Raw genomic sequence first — 18,774 nt, 5'->3', positions numbered from 1 at the left:
GACAACCAGTTCGGTGTGTAAAACAGCTCGAGCTCACTTAATCGCTTTTTACGACACGTTAAATTTAACGGCGGTGTTCAATTACTTTCATGGTGAAGTATGTTATTTTCAGTCAACAGCAAGTGAGAAAATGGCCACCCACCGAGATGGACAAAAACAGGTTGGATTTTGCTGCTTAACTCATATTTAAAGATGGGCTGGTGAAGCTTCATGAATCTTTGATGCTTTCCTTAATTCTACTGAACCAGATTCGTAGCGTAGCGTTGATGTTTCAGTGAAAGCTACATTAGGGACATCTAGTGGACGAGTAAAAATAATGGCAGAGCCACCGTCTTAATCTTTCATCAATAAAAGTAAAAAGAACTAAACATGCTCCTGATCGATGTATCATTTACGGAGTGCTTTACAAAGTATTGAAATATACGAAGTTGCCTTAAAAATGCTGTGACTGAGTGCTGATTTTAGACTATTGGGGCTTTGCAGAACATACGATTGTCAAGAAAATATTGGGGTTGACTGTCTATGTGTGCCCTGGAATTGGTTGAGAACCAGTTCAAGGTTCTCAACCAAAAATGACAAAGTCGTGCACTTGCGTCGGCACACCTGTGATCATTTGGAGAGCTTGAATCCACGTCGCGAAACATTCTCAGTGCTGCAAATAAAATCAGTGCAACCAAATATTGGATTTTCAGTACACAGCTGTGCTCAGCAATCACACTGTGAACAGCTGGCTCTTCCACTCATGTCTTTCAAGTGTGCCGCTGTGTCACAAAAAATAAATAAATGAATACTTTTGGGGGTATTATTGTTTCATAACGTGAGGGTGTAATGACAAGATAATCACTGCTCGGAAAGTACAGGATCACCAAGATCTTAAATTTGATGTCCACTCAATGCCCTTTGCTGCAATTACATGTTTGACCTGTTTCAAGTCAAATTTGATCAAACAATTTTTGGTCTTTACATTATAAAATGAGCTAATTAAGTTTTGGATGTGGTAGAGCTCAAATTCAATCAAATGTTTTTCAGGCATCAATACTAAATTAAATAAGGGTACATTGAGAGGCTAATCATAGATCAGGAATGCTCTCATGAGTTTTCATTTGAGGTGTGACTCCATACACTTTCTTGCAATTTGATTTTTGAACTGGTGCAACCAAATTTGATCCAAGATTTTGGGAAGGTCCTTGCTGCATTAACTTCGGGTACATTGTGAAAACAATCCTGGATCAGGAAAGCTCTCATCATGAACTTTCATTTGAGGTATGACATGATGCACTTTGTGGCAATTAGATTTTTGAACTCAAATTTGATCCAAAATGTTTTCATTTGCAAACGAAAACCCTTCAATGTTTCCACTTATCCGGCCACTATTTTAGTGGATCGTTTCCACACAATGCAATTGGACCTTGAACTTGTTTATGCCAATGATGGACCAAGCATAAAGTGGACAATGTTTCACTTTGGATTGATCATTGATTGAGACGTGCTCATTGTAAATCCCATTGCTGGCTGCACATTCAAATGCACACACACAGTCAGTGATGACTAAAAAATTATAACAAACACGCACACTCTCGAAAACAGCATTTGTATACACAAACATCACAAAAAGGCCTCACACAGCAGACTGTCAAAGTTTGCATGCTGACATCCATTTTCGGACACATTGCCTGTCGAGGTTGAAGACTGGCATGCTCATCAATTGTTTTTTTTTATTTTTATTTTGGCGGCTTGGTCCCGTTTATTGAACAGCACAGCTTGAAGCGCGAGATTATAAAACTTCCCGACAAGTAGGAAGGGACATTAGCTCCTGCATCATTCCATTGTCACCGAAATGTGTCTCTCTTTTTTTTCCTTTTTCTCTCTCTTTGTTTTCTAAACTATAAGGAGGACAAATATTATGACTTGTTGTGGTTTTGGATGGAACCACCTGTGCACACAAATGAGTTCATTGTTCACATTGACCGTTTCCACCTGAAAAGTATGCACGATGGGAGGTCGGTACGAGTGCATACTTCAGGATGGTTGTCAGCTTGAGGTACGGTGGTCCGCTTGAGTTTAGTTGGTGGCCCAGGCCTGCAGGTCGGCCATGTCCATGTCGTCTTCCTCCTCCTTCTTCCTGGCTGAAACGCAACAATAACACCAATGAGAACATTATCGCAGAGCTCAAACTACTAACAGGTCATCACAAGTTTGTCTCAGGTGGCGCGTAAAAAAGTGTTTGATTTACCAACGTGAAATTTGGTCGCCATTGGAATACATTGGGGGGCGCAAAAAAAAAAAAGTCTCAAAAAGCCATGCATGAAAAGAGAGGAAGGTGGCTATTTTGGCTCAAGGCAGCCATTTAAGGGTTATTTTGGCCTCTTGAAATGACTTCATAGTAATGTTTTTTTTGAATAGTTTTACTTGGCGACATTAAATTGGGTAGACGTGTCCTATGCTGAGGAGACCCACAAAAAGGCCGAAGAAGCCCAGCATACAAATGAAGTCTGCCATTTTGGTTGGAGAGCAGCCAAGTTGAATAATTCTTTGTAGCACAGCATATGTACTTTTAAGGGGGAAAACCAACACAGAATTTGGTGGACATGCCGATCACGAGGAGAACCACGAAAAAACCCTAAGGCCCCCCCCCCCCCCCGTCAAAATAACAGTTAAATCTGCCATTTTGGTTTTAAAGCGGCCATTCCGCTCTCAATTGCAAAAAAAAGTTTTCATAACTGTTACTAGGGTGTCCTGGATTATTTTAAATTTTATTTTTTTATTTAGTTTGAGGCCAATTTCACATTGCAACATGAAATTTGGCAGCCGTCGAACATGAGCAGACCCACACCTGGTCTGGACGGCAACGATGTGGCCGGTACGCTGGGCAGGGTGACGTCGGGCGTTCTTTCCACGTCTAGGAGATTCCTGTCCAGCTCTTCCTGCTCCAGCTCCTCCAGCTCGGCCATGAGCTCATCCTGAGGAATCAGGTCGTTTGTGTCAAGAGGAAAAAAAAAAGTCACCACAGTGAAAAGCAGATGCAACGCTCATACCTCGTCCACTTGATCGCCGAAACTGATGGGATTGGAAATGACGTCTGTGATTTCCTGCGCCAGCTCCTGCTGCTCCATGATGTCCGACATCAGGTCGTCCACGCTGTCGACGTTCCTGTCGTCCGACACGGGCACAAAAGTCACAACACTAACACCGATGTGGCCTTTATTTCCCTCACGCGTGTGTGTGCGTGTGCATATTCTCTCACAGCTCTTTGTGTGCGGCCTTCATGGCCTTGGCGGCGAAGCCCATGTTCTTCAGCACTTCCGTGTTGGTGTTGGCGTTCTCGAGCGCCTCCCGTTGGAACTCGATGGTGGACAGTGTGCCGTCGATCTGCTCCAGCTGCTTGCTGTAGCGTTTTTTCCTCTTCAGGGCCTGCAGTGCCGCTGCGGGGATCGTAAAATCAAGCGAGAAAGTAAGTAAAGCAGTGAAGGAGTTACGGCTAGTCAAGTAGTTTTTTTTTGGATGACACAATCACACAAGATGCGTTTGTGGCCAGGTAACATTGTTAGTGTTTATCTGACCATCTGCTTTGGAACCTTCCTCTGAGACAAAGACACTATCGTTCTCAGCCTGGGCCGACACGCCAAAAAAAAAATGTATACTGTATATATATATATATATCACAATTACCTCCATGAACACAATTTAGTGATTTGTTTTTGTTTAGTTTTTTTAAATTGCCAGCCATAAAGGATTTGTCCTGAAACTAAAGAAACCAGATAGTAGTTCAACATTTTATGAAAGGTAAATGAAAAAGATGGACATAGAAATATATGAAAACTTTTTTTTTTTCCTCAAATGTACACTGACGTAAGACAGTGATCTATTTTATAATCTTGACCCTTTGGGAGTCATGAAGGTAACCATCATTTTGAAGTTATGATGCTACAAACGGCATGACATTGCTATCATGAAAAGATGACACCTCCGATTGTTGCATTGCTTTGTGGCTGCACCGCCAGTTAGTAGCATCTAAACTGCTAATGCTACGTGCCGAGCCTGCTAGTATTTTGCTCGACTTCCACAACATTACATCTTCACATGAATCAACATTTTTTTTTTTTGTGGCGTTTTCTTTCAAGGCCACATGGCTCAGCCAACCTCCTATCCGAGAGGTTTCACTGCATGCTCGTGTTTGTCAAGCGGACGTCTTGTGAGGCGTCATTTTGTTGGTATGATACCGCTTTTCAAAGAAGCTTGTCCGTCGCCATTTAGCTATGTCGAAATTCAAGTTCGCCCCCTTGCACGTCTAAATAGCGCAGCTGACGAAGCACGTGAGAGGTTTACCGTAGGTGCTTGAAAGGAAGCCCAAAGACTCCATATTGCCCAAGGCAGGGAAAACTCTTCCAAATGATAACCATTTCAAGCATCGCATTCATTTGCTACCCACTGACATGATCCGGAAACTAATCATAATAAATTCTCAGATACTGTTTGGGTGTCCAACGCAAGAATTAATAAGAAGCTTGTTCACTTCCTGTAGTATCGACAAAATTAACATATTTAAAATCATGCAATTTGCCAAAGGTGTAAATATTTTATTTTTTCTTTAAGTTTGGAGGATGGAAAATGTTGTTTGCTAGTGAATATGATATTTTTACCAGTTTCGTAGGAGTACGAAAGAACATTATTAAAAATGGTGCCAAAATTAGCTTCGAAAATGGTGTGCATTCAAAGAAAGTCGTACAGTAGAGGTCACTCATATCGTCTCAAATGACTAACAATGAACTCATTGATTGCTGTGTACGTTTGACAAACAGCAACATTGCTTTGCTTTGGCTTGGGGATCAGCATGGCTTTTGTGTTGAAGATAAATATTAGAGGTTCAAATCAGGAAGTCTGATTGATCAGGAGGTAAAGAAATGCCAACATGTTGGAAGTTGGACAGGCAGCTCAAACACAGTCATCTGAGTATGTGTCACGGTAGGTAGTAGAATCTGTAGCTCGCCAACAGAAGAAGCTGTTCATCAAGCACATGGCAAACACAAAAAAACATCTGCTTTCACTTGAGAAAACAATGATGAGCATTTTTGTTAATTTTGGTATGGAATACAGTATTTGCATGGGAATTAAAGTTTGTTTTTATCCAATTCACCGACTAGTTCCCCCCAAAATGACAGATTAATAAATTGTTAAAAATAATTGTTAGCGGCAGCTTCCAGCCATACAGTCCATTCGCACTTTAAACAAAGAAGTCAAATATGTCATTTCTGTTGCCCTTCTTTCTCTTTTGAACACGCATTTGGATTGGATACACTTTATTGTCAAATGTACTGTATGTGTAACATACACTTTGTACTTTAACTCACGTAAAGCGTGAGTATATTAATTTAGGTGCAGTGGGAGTACTTTCCCAGGGTAGTTTTTCTTTCGCCGCCGCCTGTCAAGGTGATTTAAAAATGGATTGCCGTCCAGTTAGCTTGCGTGCTAACGAGGTGATGAACGAAAGCGACTGTGGGCCGTTTTTTTTCGGTCCGCCTCACCTCGCTGGTTCTTCATCCCATGCTTCTTGGCTGTCATGATTTCCTGCTCAATTTTCTTTTCGAGGAATTCCTGCTTTTTTGCCAACATATCCTCGGTCTCTCGGAGTTTCTGGACAGCCTCCTGGGGTGTGGGCGCCTTGCCGCTTTTACCCCCACCGCCTGTGCCGAACCACTTTCCGAACAGCGACATGCTTGTGGACCCAAGACGATTGTGTTAGTAAAGAAATAAAGTTAAAGCTTTCCTTTTTCTCCTTCGTGGCTAAATCTCGCCGCCCAGCCGAACCGAGTAGAGTCGAAAGTGCCTGGCTACCTGGTGCTGGTGTCGCTGATGTTGTTTTCCGTGTACTTCCGCCTTTTCCATACGGGTCTCATGATGTCATGACGTCAGCGCTGAGCCATGACTCACCAAGGAAATTTCCCGCTCAAAGTGGACAGGTGTGACCAAGTCACCGCCATAACAAAAGATGATATGTGATTCACCGTCAAAGCAACATTACAAGTGGAAATGAAATGAATTCGATGTATTAATAAGGAATAATCAATCATAAATAAATCAAGTAAAAAAATTAACAAAGAATGCACAATCAAGCGAATTTGCGTCATAGTTGATTGTAGGCGCCATGCCAGTTATAACATTACCACCGTCGTCAAATAAGTCAAATCTACATCATTTCACATAGCATTTCTTACAGAAAGGCCTCCAAAAAGTCCTCATAGTTAAATGCTAAATAACATACACCAGGAGTGCCCCTCCAGGCATGGAGCTGGACATGCCTGACATACACCCACTAATATTATACAATGAACACTGTATGCTGGCCATTTGTGTCCCCCTCACTTGCTTTATTATTATAACTGTTATTATTATTATTTAAAAACATATGTGTTAATACAAATGTAATAACATTTATTTGTGGGTGATGCCATTTCCAGCTTTTCCTCTTTGAACTTTGCAATAATGTATTTTTTACACCCAGTTGTACCTTTTGACTCAACCTTTTGACTACTTTTGGCCAAATTAAATCTACAAAAATATATATTTAATTATTGTCACTTATCGGATTAATTCATAGCAATTAGGTGAATTAGTTTAGAGTCAGACTTGAGGACCGACTTTGGACACCCCTGATTTAATGTTTACATATTTTTTAACAAAATATTGAACAGTGGAGCAATTTCTTATCACCTTTCTAGTTTCTGAAATAATAATTTGATGATTTAGTGAATCCCAGTGGAGCAGCAATGAATAAAAAAGGAGAGATAGCCTCTCCCTATTTTTTCTTATATTAGCAATAACAGCGTGTGCGTGTGTGCGTGTGTGTGTGTGACGTGGTGCAGTGCCTCCCGGGCCGGCTCATGTAACATGTGTGTGTAAGACACACAGACTAACCTGTTTACTGTCACCGTGGCTGCATTATATCACCATGGCAACAGTGAGAAACAAGAGAGTCAACTTTGACCTGTACATCAAAAGAGATAGGTGCAGTTGCACAGGATGAACTCAGAGTGGCGCTCCTATCAAATGTACATGAATTCGACGGACATGAAGTGAAAAGTGAAAATATGGCGCTTGGACAATAGTACAGCATGTACAGCAAGTGAAAATCACAGAATTTAGATTGAAGTCTTCGAACCAATAACGAGACTTTTTGACAAATTACGCAATAATAATTCAGGCTGTAGTCCAACCTCGGATGGACTCATAATTGAAAAATTATGAATAAAAAGTTTACATGAACAACATGTTTGTTTGAACCATATACTGTACCGGTACTTGCGCATCAGTGGTAAAATGTGCACCTTGATCCACACGTTGACGTCAGCAACCTTGTATGTGTGTGCGTGCTATACGTTGCCTTGTGTTTGCATTTCAACACTGTTTGATGTGCATGTAGTGGATGCTGATGTTGGAGTCAAGAGGAGTCAAACTAACCAACTAATAAACTTATTAACAAAAGAAGTAACTAATTTACAAACCGATAAACAATCAAATGGTTTAATGTTTTTTGTGGTTAAAAACTAAAATAAAAAAAAAATAGCAAACAAACTGACTAACTAGCTAACCCATTATTGAACAACAAGCTAACTGTCGTTAACGTAATATTGAACAAACTAGCTAAGAAATTACTCAACAAATAAGCCAGGCGACAAATTAACAAACTGCTAGATCTGTCAAACTGGCTGACAAACCAACAAGATTACTAATAAATGAAAAAACACAGTTACAAGCTAGCTAACAAACTAAGTTCACGGTTCAAAATGATTACAGCTAAAAATCCTTAGAATTAAAAAAATGGATTGAAAATAAATAGAATTGAAAATCATCTGGGTTAAAAATTGGTCCGTTTCAGAATCGTGTTTGGTGTTGTTGAAGCGATTGACTATTGGCGAGTCCAGTTGCAATGTCTTGTGCTGATGTAAGCACTCGCAGTGTCTCCAAAGTCTTTTAATTAGCGGTGTAAAGATTCAGAGGATGTTTTGTGTTTTCTTTTACAACTTGATGAATGATGCAATTGAGAGGTTAGTCCATAAACCACAGCGTTGAGGGCCTTACATAACACGCTCCGTGTGTGGCATCATTGGCGTGACCGTGTTGTGATCGTGTCACCTTCCTTCCTGGAAATAAGACACAGAGAACCAAGTCTGTTCACCTGTAGACCGGGATGCTAATGCAAATTACCACAGTGGGTGCCAACTGTCACACACCCCAAGATTTTTGTTTTTTAAATGACAGTTTATTACGCTGCATCTGTTGAGTAATTCCCCCATACAAACAAATAGAGACAAAAATAACTGAATAAATACATACATAAATAAAGACCACTGACTGACTAACCCAAAAATGAACGAGCGAGTTGGCTCACTAACAAACTAGTTAGCTACCCACCTACCTAACTAAATAACTAAATAGTGAACATATTAAGAAGTGAGCAAGCAAAGTAACTAACTGGCTAATTACACAGAGTGAACAAATGAACTAATCAACCAACTAAATAGCCATCTCACAAACAACAAATAAATTGACTGATTCACTAACAAACAAAAAACAAACAATAAATGAATTACTTAACAACCAAATGTGCAAAACAAACAAACAAACAAAAACAAAGGCAACCACAGAATGCATCATGTTTATTCTATCTATGAAATGATACATACAATATGTACTGTATAATCTTTTCAATTGGCTCAGGTAACAAGACGCCCAGGGCCATCCAGTGACGTAGTCATGCCATCAACGTACGTCAGAGTGGGTCAATGTTCAAAGGCAAGTGCTGCTCATCATGGGATATTTTATCTGTGCGGCAGCTGGGGGCCGCAGATAAGATTATCAATAATCAATAGGCTGTAAAGTTTTCATCAAACCCCTTCGGTCAGCGGCCTAAACGTCCTGGACTGAATCATTGACCCCGTATAGAACAACTGGCCTGTACGCACAGGAGGCTCGCCGCAACCCTGGCCGGGGCGGGCCAGGCCCCACCTTCATGAGGGGACGTCCCAGAGAATAAAAAGAGCGCACCTCAGTGAGACACACACAGGCATTAAAACGGTGGATGACATCACTATAAGCAGCGGAAACACGATCAGAATTCAGGTCAGTCACCATACTTTTTCAGTACACGTATCACATTGTGTTATCACTTGTAATTTTATTTTCTTGGTTTCTTAAAGGGGAAGTCAACTCCAATGTTTCCTTTACAATACAATGTTCACAGCGCCTCCGCTAGTTTAAACAGGGCAGTCTGATTAATATTGTGTTTGATGAATACGAGTTAAGCAGCAAAATCCACCCGTTTTTAGCCATCTTTCTGTCAACTGAAAATGACATCAAGTTGCTCAGGGCTCAAGTAACAACCAATCGTGGCTCACCTGTCTTCCAAAGCGGAAGTTTGTTGCCCAGTAGTTAGTTACTGGTTACTGGTGTCACGTTCTGCGCGAAGCGATAACTATCGCTCCGTGCAGAACAATGAAATAAAGGGTTGGATCCCCGGAGAACAGACAACGAAAAAATCTTGTCAAAGAAAAAGAGTGTCTTTAATGACAAAAAACAGAAAGAGCCCGACAGGAAAAAACGGTAACACAAAACGCTGGTCAAATAAGGACCAGGAATAACAAAGAAGGATACTACAACTGAAAACGCTCGCGGAAAACAAAACAACGGGAGGAGGGCCTGAATTGGCGGAAATACGAGTAATACAAAATCTAGGAGCTAAACGCGAATAACAAGAGTAACGGCCGTAAGGCAAAAAGGCAACTGGTCAAATGACAAAATAGCGAGATCGAGCGCGAGAGCAATATGGCACGGCGTGGAATTCTCCGGCAGTGAGTAAACTGCCGGAGTCTCCTAATAAAGGAAGCATAATCATCCCAAAATGAACAACAGGTGTGCAGTCGGCGGAGAGAAAGCCCGCCCCCTGCAGGCAGGCACGGAACGTGACAACTGGTATTACTTGTTGGTTACTTTATTTGTTGATTCGTTGCCAGGTCAGTTTGATATGCCACTTCTTCATGATGTGAGGTGGTTAGTTAATTAGGTGGTTTGTTTCTTTTGTTTTTTCCTTTCTATAGTTAGTTTATAAGTTCATGTTTGTCACGACATCTTTGACCCCCCCACTACTACCCCTCAGAGTCGATCGCGATGCCTCCTCAGCTACAGTCTCCAAAGCGAGACGTGCCTCGGGTGCTGCAGGGCGAGCTGAGTGCCCTCAGCCCGGCCGTCAGGGAGTTTGTGGATATCAACGTGACGCTCTGCCAGCCGGACGCCATCCACATCTGCGATGGCTCCGACGAGGAAAACCGCACCATCTTGGCCCAACTGGAGGAGCAGGGCATGATCAAGAAGTTGCGCAAATATCACAACTGGTAGGTGAAGTGCACAAAATGTTCAAAGCCTGCACGGAATTTGGCATGTCGAGGCTCTCCAGGATGTTTTGCTTGTTCCTGTACAACAGGGCAGAAAGAAAACCAGTAAAACCAGTCAGAACAATCCCCTCGCAACAGCAGACAATTCCCACATTTCCATGTCCATATTCCATTTTTCCTCTCGTTTGAGTTCCCAATACTTTGTACTAACTCCACAGTTGGTGCCAGAATACTTTTTGTCCCAACTCTGTTTTTATTTTTCTGATGCATTTACTTCACTTTTCACACCTTGTAGGTGTTTCAATACTTTTTCCCCCTTCAACTTGAGCTTCTCCCCTCCGCAGCTGGCTGGCCAGGACAGACCCTCGGGACGTAGCCCGGGTGGAGAGCCGGACGGTGATCGTGACCGGTGACCGCCGCGATACGGTGCCGACCCCTCTGGAGGGCGGCATCAGCCAGCTGGGCCGCTGGATGTCGCCGGAGGAATTAGACAAAGCTGTCGCTCAGCGCTTCCCGGGTTGCATGAAGGGCCGCACCATGTATGTGATCCCTTTCAGCATGGGACCAGTTGGATCCACGCTGTCCAAGATTGGCGTGGAGTTGACGGACTCGCCCTACGTGGTAGCTAGCATGAGGGTGATGACCCGCATGGGAAAGGCGGTTTTGGCCGCTCTTGGGACTGACGACTTCATTCGTTGTCTGCACTCTGTCGGTTGCCCACTTCCACTTAAAAGTATGTCGACTTCTCTCACGGCGTGACTCAAGGCGTCCTCCAAGGAAGTAAGGCTGCATGTCGCCTTGTCTTCAGGGCCTCTGGTGAACAACTGGCCTTGTAACCCAGAGCAGACCCTGATCGCCCACATCCCAGAGCGGCGGCAGATCATCTCTTTCGGGAGCGGCTACGGTGGGAACTCCCTGCTCGGCAAGAAGTGCTTCGCCCTGCGCATTGCCTCACGCCTTGCCAAGGAGGAAGGTTGGCTGGCAGAGCACATGCTGGTAAAATACTGAATGTTCTTGTTTGCCTGCCAGAACCCACCCTGCAGAATCGGTACTGAATTTTGTGTGTTGCTCAGATCCTGGGCATCACCAACCCTGCAGGCCAGAAAAAGTACATGGCGGCAGCGTTCCCCAGCGCCTGCGGGAAGACCAACCTGGCCATGCTGAGCCCTACACTACCCGGCTGGAAGGTGGAGTGCGTGGGAGATGATATTGCCTGGATGAAGTTTGACCACCAAGGTTAGGAACCATCAGGAGCCCGCCGCCCCTTTCGGATGTCTCGTTTTCTTATTGTTCCCATCATTCCCTTCTCATTAGGTCACCTGCGAGCCATCAACCCAGAGAACGGCTTCTTTGGAGTCGCACCCGGCACCTCCGCCAAGACCAACCCCAATGCTATGGCCACCATTGCCAAGAACACCATCTTCACCAACGTGGCAGAGACCAGCGACGGAGGCGTGCACTGGGAGGGCATGGACGAAGCTCTGCCCGAGGATGTCACCGTTACTTCATGGAAGAACAAACCTTGGAGCCCAGAGGATGGTGGGAGATGATGAAAACAGCAGAAAAGGCCAAAAATGCAAGATGATGAGCTGGGATACGTTCCCCTTGTTTGTTTAGGAGAACCTTGCGCCCACCCCAACTCCCGCTTCTGTACTCCGGCCGATCAGTGCCCCATCATTGACCCACTATGGGAATCACCTGAAGGTGTCCCCATCGAAGCCATCATCTTTGGGGGACGCCGGCCTGAAGGTGAGGAGGAAAGAGTCTGAGTTCCAGATAAGATTTGTGTGACTTTCAGCCCGGTTTGCTACAATTTACCCTGATTGGACTCCTGGTGCCGTCCGTCCTCTGCAATTTGTCAGGCAGTGAAACATTAGAGATAGCCATTCATCCGTACTGTTCAATGTATTTGGGTCTGAGTTTTCTCCGCAGGGTGTCCGGGCTCTCCCTTAGAGATAAGGTGAGAAGCTCGGTCATCCGGGAGGGGCTCCGAGTCGAGCCGCTTCTCCTCCACATCGAGAGGAGCCAGATGAGGTGGCTTGGGCATCTGATTCGGATGCCTCCTGAACGCCTCCCTGGTGAGGTGTTCCAGGCATGTCCCACTGGGAGGAGACCCCGAGGAAGACCCAGGACACGCTGGAGAGACTATGTCACCCAGCTTGCCTGGGAACGCCTCGGGATCCCCCGGGGAGAGCTGGAAGAAGTAGCTAGGGAGAGGGAAGTCTGGGCTTCCCTGCTAAAGCTGTTGCCCCCGCGACCCGGGCCCGGATAAGCGGTAGAAGATGGATGGATGGATGGATGGATGGATGGACATGGAGGGCAGAGAGGTGTCAGTAGGGAAACCACACTTTCCTGTCTCCAGTCAAATCCTCTTAGGTTAAACCTAGTCCTTCAGGCGTATGCTAGGTCTTGGTACAGTTTCAATTTAGATTTCTACTCCCCACTCTTAACAGTTGTAAAAGCAATCCAAACTTTATCTGGTACAACCAGTACATGATGGCATCAGGTTTGACCCCAAAGGAGTCCTGTCGCTGGCTTTTGTTTGCACTCTGGGAAACACATTAGCATTGCCCCTCCATACATTTTTTTTCCACTTATCCGGGTCATGGTTGGACTTCAGTCTCGGTATGGAAGCCAAGACTTCCTTGTCTCCAGCTACCTCTTCTACTTCCACCAAGAGAATATCTAGACATTTGCAGTTCCTCAAGTGTGTCCTCGTTCTCCTACACAGCCGTAAAAGCAATCTGTGTTAGGGTGGGGCCAGCCAGGCAGCCTCCTCAGCCAGGGTGCTCTGCACCTCACACCTGAGACTCGTCAGCTCATCACCTGTTGCCTATCTGCTCGTTTGAACTGATACAAATTGACTCACAGACCATTCCTCAGTGCAAGTTCGTGACGTCACCACACCAGTGGACTCTTTTGCCAGTCCAAACGAGCAGATGGGCAACAGGTGGGTGATGAGCTGACGGGTCTCAGGTGTGAGGTGCAGAGCACCCTGGCTGAGGAGGCTTCCTGGCTGGCCCCTGCCTAACAATCTGAATACAAGCCACTATAATGAAGGAATCCAATTTACAGATCAAAAACAAATTTGGACCAGAGAAATCTAACTATACCGTCGATTTAAAAGGAGCCTTAAGGCATCAGTAATATCCATGACTGAAGGTATCTTTCTGGTTTCAGGTGTCCCACTAGTCTACGAAGCATTCAGCTGGCAACACGGTGTCTTTGTCGGAGCCGCCATGCGTTCAGAGGCTACTGCTGCAGCAGAACACAAAGGTAGATCTTGAAAGACGCTTAACTCAAATGTTAAGACTTGAGACTTACTCAAGACTTGTACACATGACCTAATCCCACCGACTGACAAGAAGTCACACCAAAAATGGTAGTCAACTGACTTCTCATCATTCCTTGTCCCAGGCAAGGAGATCATGCATGACCCGTTCGCAATGCGCCCCTTCTTCGGCTATAACTTCGGGCATTACCTGTCGCATTGGCTCAGCATGGCAGAGCAACCCAATGTCAAGCTGCCCAAGATCTTCCATGTCAACTGGTTCCGCAAAAGCCCCACCGCTGGTTTTCTCTGGCCCGGTTTTGGTGAAAATATCCGCATCTTGGATTGGATGTTCCGCCGACTGAACGGCGAGGCCGGAGCTATGCCCTCCGCCGTGGGATACCTACCATGCCGTCATTCCTTACACCTGGATGGCTTGAGAGAGCTGGTAGATCTGGAACAGCTCTTTGCTCTGGACCGGGATTTCTGGCAGAAGGAGGTGGAAGAGATTGGGAAGTACTTCACCACACAGGTGAACGACGACCTTCCTGACGAGGTGGCAAGGCAGCTGGAACTCCTTCGGCAGAGGGTCAACCAAATATGAAAAAAAAGGAATGTAGCTCGAGAAAATTCTAAATGTTGGGAACCTTCCTTTAGCATGCTAATCATTTTCGGCTAACTGCAAGTAAATCAAAGTGATCTATTTCACAGTGAATCCTGGTTTATCTGGAAAGGAGGAGGGTTATACATTCCAGGCCAACTCATAATAGAGACTGCGGGGTCAGCCATCAATGTTAACTACGAACAGCGGAATTCGTGACATTCCGACTGAGTGGTTCGCATCCAGCGCTAACTGCTAGCGGTTTAGTCACCAAACTGTTTGATTTGCCTACATTTATTTGATGGAAGTTATATTTCAATAACATCCATGGCTCACTTCAGGTTTCTTGTTTCTCTTATTTTCTGACTTAATTTATTTTTATACACTGTGCATCCATTTTTCTGAGATTTGGTGGAAATCTGATTTGAAAACATTTGACTGTACGAATGTAATAAACACTTGGAGATACTGTACCAAGATTTGACTGTGTAGTTTCGTTCGTCGAGCAGAACAACAACATATCATTGGTGACTTATAACAAAGGGTACAAGAAAATCTTTGGCCACATTCTGTTAACGATGAAAAACAATTGATTTGGAAGCAATTTGTGCATCACCCTCTTCAGATGAGGCCTTTGAATGGCTTAGTGCACTCCAATTAGGGATGAGAGACTACCGATGCCAGGTTTCTAGCTCAGGCTGATTCCTGCCTTATTTTAAGATATCTGTCCTCATGGAGGTTGCCGATATGAGTCCACTACTCCCCTTATGGCAAAAAAATAATAACAATCTGACATTGAGTAAGTCCTCCTTGGCAGTTGTTGGCACGGGTACCTGTAAATATTTGTACTGTTATTGGTCTGAAAAAAAGTGGCATAAAATCTCCCCAACTCCAATGGAGCAACTAAATGATGCAGTTCTGATCTTAAGAGGTGCAAATAGGCTTTGTTGACCATGAAGAATATTTACAATTGAATTTGTGCTCGTGCTGTGCTTGTGCTTCCCCCTGTGTGACTTTGCGAAGACTCTTCAATAAACTACGCCAAGTGTTGGCTTCAACGATACCTGCCTGTTGTTGTGCTATTGGGGTCACATCCAAACCCTATTAGCAATGTAAGGAGCAGAATTGTTACAAAGACTATATAAGAATGCCATTAAAAAAAAAACAACGTTGTTTTCCACAATGCACATTACAGCAACCAGCGGAAATTTAAAGGGAGAAGATATTTTGAGGACGAATCTAATCTTTGTTCAGCGGAGAGATCGGTGCTGTTGAACGGTCTGCAGCTGGATGGATGGAGGTCTTGAGGAGCCGACGATGAGAAGAAAGGAGCGTTGGCGCGGAGTGCCGATGCGGATTTGGAGCTGGGAGTCGCGGCTTGGAGTTTGAAGCGGATTACGTGGGACAGGAGAAGTGAACTAATCTCTTTTCGTCAATGGATGCTACAGCTTTGCGTTTGCTTTCAAAACTTAGCTTGTAGCAGACGTGTGCACATTTTCAGCATGACGTCTCTGATCCACTGGTGAAAGGACACTTTGATCCTCTCCTCTTTCATCTAGAACTGCTTCAGACAATCAAGTGTATGCAGAAAATTGGTGAAGATTGAACGACTGTCTGTGTCCTATGTGTTGTCTTGTGTTATTTTTGTTATTTTGACTTCAAAATGGCGCCGCGAGAGTGGCTGCCTTTCCAGCAGCTCCTATATTTTGTTGTTCTACTTCTTACTTTCATAACTTTGCTGCTGTGAATTGGGAATTTCTCCATTGTGAGACTAATAAAGGTTTTTCTTATCTTATCTTATATTTTATACTGATGACAAAAACTGATGTTCATGAAAAACTACGCTAGCATCATGAAATGGAAGGTGCAACAATGAAGTGGTGAACGTGTTCTTGAGTGTTGTTGTTTCTCACGTATTGTGTAACGTAAAGATAATGACGGTGGACAAAGTTAATAATCACTGACATGTTTTCAACAGCACTCGTCTTGCCTTCCGACACACACAACAACCGGAACAAGGTCTACTTCTTACAAAAACATGTTTATGCATACCTACCTACTCATTCTGTTTCGTTTCAATCGACGCGTCACACCGCAATCAGACAATGGAATTCGTGAATTCAATGACCTGACTTGTAGCGTAGATGGGGAAAATATGAAAGAGCAGGAATTATGTTCGGGGATTGTGGGAGTTAGAAGGTTGCTGAGCTGATCACTTTGAAATTGGAATTATTTGAATTGATCAAGAAAAGAAGAATGTGGAGGTATGTGTAAGATAGCTCTTAATTTGGGAATTTTGGGAGACATTATAAATAGTTCCGAAAATGGTCCGATCCAGCAAAATAATTTAAAGTTGGAATGGTTTGAACAGGCGGAGAAATGTGAAAGGGAGGAAGTCGATATGCAAAAGATCTCAGTTTGTGTTCCTCATAATGTGGCCCGAGCCTGCCACCTGCTGGATACGAGCAGACGTTTTTATGAACATATGAACAGTGATGAAATGAAAATGAGGCTAACCCAAGATGGCCAAGGTGTGCAGGTCAGGAGCTGGAAAATTGAACGATAAAGTGTGAGAAAAAACGTTACATTTTTTGTGATTGTATTTAATTGCCATTAACACACTTTATTCCTGCCAAATATCCAAAGCAAGTCCAGTTTCAACCCTTGCGTGCACAAAGCTTACAAAAAGGCAAAAAGCACACAAAAGTTTGTACAAAAGAAATTTATTTCGACCAGATACCAAATTGAAATGATTCCAACCATCATACAACAACAAGAACAGTTTTGTTTTTCTTGGCGACAACATGGACGCGAACGTCACACGAGTACACATTGAATGCAAAATCGAACATGCGTCAACTTGGGAATGTTGTACAACAAACAACTAGGGCCCGACCATTTATTCAGCCGAGAATAGTACTTGTAAAATCGGCCGATTTTTGTCTGTTTAGTTTTTTTAAATATATACACACATTATAAAATAAATCATTATCACCCCCCTCCCAAAAAAACATGAAAAAATCTGCCAGTTTTTGCCAATTTTTCTCTCAGTTTTCAAGTTAAACACAACAGTCAAATGATCTGCCTGTAAATTATTCAAAAAACCAAAACAAAAAGTTATTTTATTCATCATTTTCCAATTAGATCAGCTGATTCATTTGCTTTCGGAATTTTATTCGGCCAAACATCGGAATTTGCATCGGCCTTATTTAAAAAAATAAATACATACATTTAGGTCGGGCCCTAAAACAAACACACAAACAAACAAACAAAAAAGAGCCACATGATTCTTCCTTGTCAAAATAAAATCACTTTTTTTCAAAAAGGCAGCAAACAGGAATAGATTGTGCTGAACTTCCCCACGTGTAACCCTCGTCCAAAACATTTTCCGAAAGCTCTTAAGAAAAGTAGAAATTGTAGGAGACATTTGAGTCCACGTCAAATGTTTGATGTTTGGGCAGCGTTTCAACACAACACTGATGCTGTGTTGGAGAAAACTTGGAAAACGGCAATTTGCAGGGGAAAGTGCCAGAGAGATGCGCTCAAAAGTTGGCCTTCCACAACACATTTCAGCGCATTTTATTCATAATCGACCTGCAAGTTAATCGACAGCCGAACCTCCAATATCAATCTCAACAATTTCAAGTTCAGACAGAAATTTACTAGGTCAAAAAAAGGAAGGCATTCAAGTCATCGACCTGCAAGATGCCTCTTGTGTGTGCTTTGATTTTCCTTGGCTTTTTATTTTCCCAGTCTGTGTTTGTCAGAGATTTTGAGCGAGTGAGTAGTTGTACTTTATTTTAGTTTTATGGTACAGTGCTTATCTTGTTTGTTGGGCACTTTTATGACAGTTCTGAACTTAGAATAACAGTAAGTGAATATAGGGCATTATATCACCTATTTATTTATTGATTTTGAGATATCTTCACCATGTTTTGAGCTCAAAGTGAAAGTTTTCCAAATTCCCAGCGGCTAGCAAACGCAGCATCACAACTTGACAAACTAATGATTATTCTTCCTTTAAAAAAACAACAAAAAAAACATAGGAGGCAATCTGTTGCTTTAAGATCATGCAGAGTAAGCTAAAAATGCAGAAGGCACATGTGTGTAGACGCCGTGATTAGCGCAAAAGACACTTTGACAAAAGTTTAAATCTCGGTGATGATTGGACACAAGAAACGGACGGAATGACACGGAAATGTGTGCAGAAAAATCATTACAAACTACAGCAACAATGCTAAGCTAAACTAGCACGAAAAAAAGGCAAACAGTGGATGTATTGCACCACTCTCACTACAAAATCATTATCATCATCATCATCATCATGTGTCAGTCATGATCCAAACATCTTTCAGGCCATGAGGGAGGCGTGTCACAGGATGATTGACAGCCCGCACTGGCCATTCTCATCATTAAAAAAAAAACAAAAACATCGCCATGGAGACTGCAGAAGGAGCTCTGTCAATGAGCGGGTGAAGTAGGAAGCGCTGGCGCAAAGAGGAAGTGATGCAGGGAAG

General features: G+C 43.3%; 3 protein-coding genes and 1 long non-coding RNA gene across 6 annotated transcripts in view; 2 read left to right on the top strand and 2 right to left on the bottom strand.

Annotated features, from left to right (window-relative positions):
* Window positions 1-18,774, top strand: part of pigu (phosphatidylinositol glycan anchor biosynthesis, class U) — a 97,330-nt gene that overhangs the window by 47,921 nt on the left and 30,635 nt on the right. The gene's annotated exons all lie outside the window — the stretch shown is intronic.
* LOC127607746 (charged multivesicular body protein 4b-like) lies at window positions 1,576-5,983 on the bottom strand. Its single transcript, XM_052076379.1, has 6 exons — window positions 5,833-5,983; window positions 5,523-5,713; window positions 3,245-3,422; window positions 3,036-3,150; window positions 2,834-2,960; window positions 1,576-2,126 (listed from the first exon to the last, which is right to left on the bottom strand). Exons 1-6 carry the CDS (start codon window positions 5,892-5,894, stop codon window positions 2,062-2,064), a joined length of 738 nt encoding a protein of 245 aa, XP_051932339.1. The 5' UTR covers window positions 5,895-5,983; the 3' UTR covers window positions 1,576-2,061.
* On the bottom strand, window positions 7,552-10,151 carry LOC127607760 (uncharacterized). The gene is made up of 3 exons (XR_007964136.1): window positions 9,957-10,151; window positions 8,691-9,433; window positions 7,552-8,138 (listed from the first exon to the last, which is right to left on the bottom strand). It is a non-coding gene; the product is annotated as an uncharacterized LOC127607760 (long non-coding RNA).
* pck1 (phosphoenolpyruvate carboxykinase 1 (soluble)) lies at window positions 10,162-14,736 on the top strand. Its single transcript, XM_052076307.1, has 8 exons — window positions 10,162-10,385; window positions 10,730-11,118; window positions 11,194-11,381; window positions 11,459-11,621; window positions 11,700-11,924; window positions 12,003-12,134; window positions 13,566-13,661; window positions 13,803-14,736. Exons 1-8 carry the CDS (start codon window positions 10,162-10,164, stop codon window positions 14,258-14,260), a joined length of 1,875 nt encoding a protein of 624 aa, XP_051932267.1. The 3' UTR covers window positions 14,261-14,736.

Source organism: Hippocampus zosterae, chromosome 9 (assembly GCF_025434085.1).
Source record: "Hippocampus zosterae strain Florida chromosome 9, ASM2543408v3, whole genome shotgun sequence".
NCBI lineage: Eukaryota > Metazoa > Chordata > Actinopteri > Syngnathiformes > Syngnathidae > Hippocampus > Hippocampus zosterae.
The sequence above is the reverse complement of the archived record's forward strand: the minus strand, read 5'-3'. Positions and strand labels throughout refer to the sequence as shown.

What these genes read in the sequence shown, in the direction of transcription:
- LOC127607746 (XM_052076379.1), bottom strand. Translation starts at nt 5,894, where the DNA reads ATGAGACCCGTATGGAAAAGGCGGAAGTACACGGAAAACAACATCAGC. An exon ending in ATCAGCGACACCAGCACCAG is followed by an intron (nt 5,714 to 5,832) that starts GTAGCCAGGCAC and finishes TGGGTCCACAAG; the next exon opens with CATGTCGCTGTTCGGAAAGT. An exon ending in AAGGCCGCACACAAAGAGCT is followed by an intron (nt 3,151 to 3,244) that starts GTGAGAGAATAT and finishes GTCGGACGACAG; the next exon opens with GAACGTCGACAGCGTGGACG.
- pck1 (XM_052076307.1), top strand. Translation starts at nt 10,162, where the DNA reads ATGCCTCCTCAGCTACAGTCTCCAAAGCGAGACGTGCCTCGGGTGCTG. An exon ending in TTGCGCAAATATCACAACTG is followed by an intron (nt 10,386 to 10,729) that starts GTAGGTGAAGTG and finishes TCCCCTCCGCAG; the next exon opens with CTGGCTGGCCAGGACAGACC. An exon ending in TTGCCCACTTCCACTTAAAA is followed by an intron (nt 11,119 to 11,193) that starts GTATGTCGACTT and finishes CCTTGTCTTCAG; the next exon opens with GGCCTCTGGTGAACAACTGG.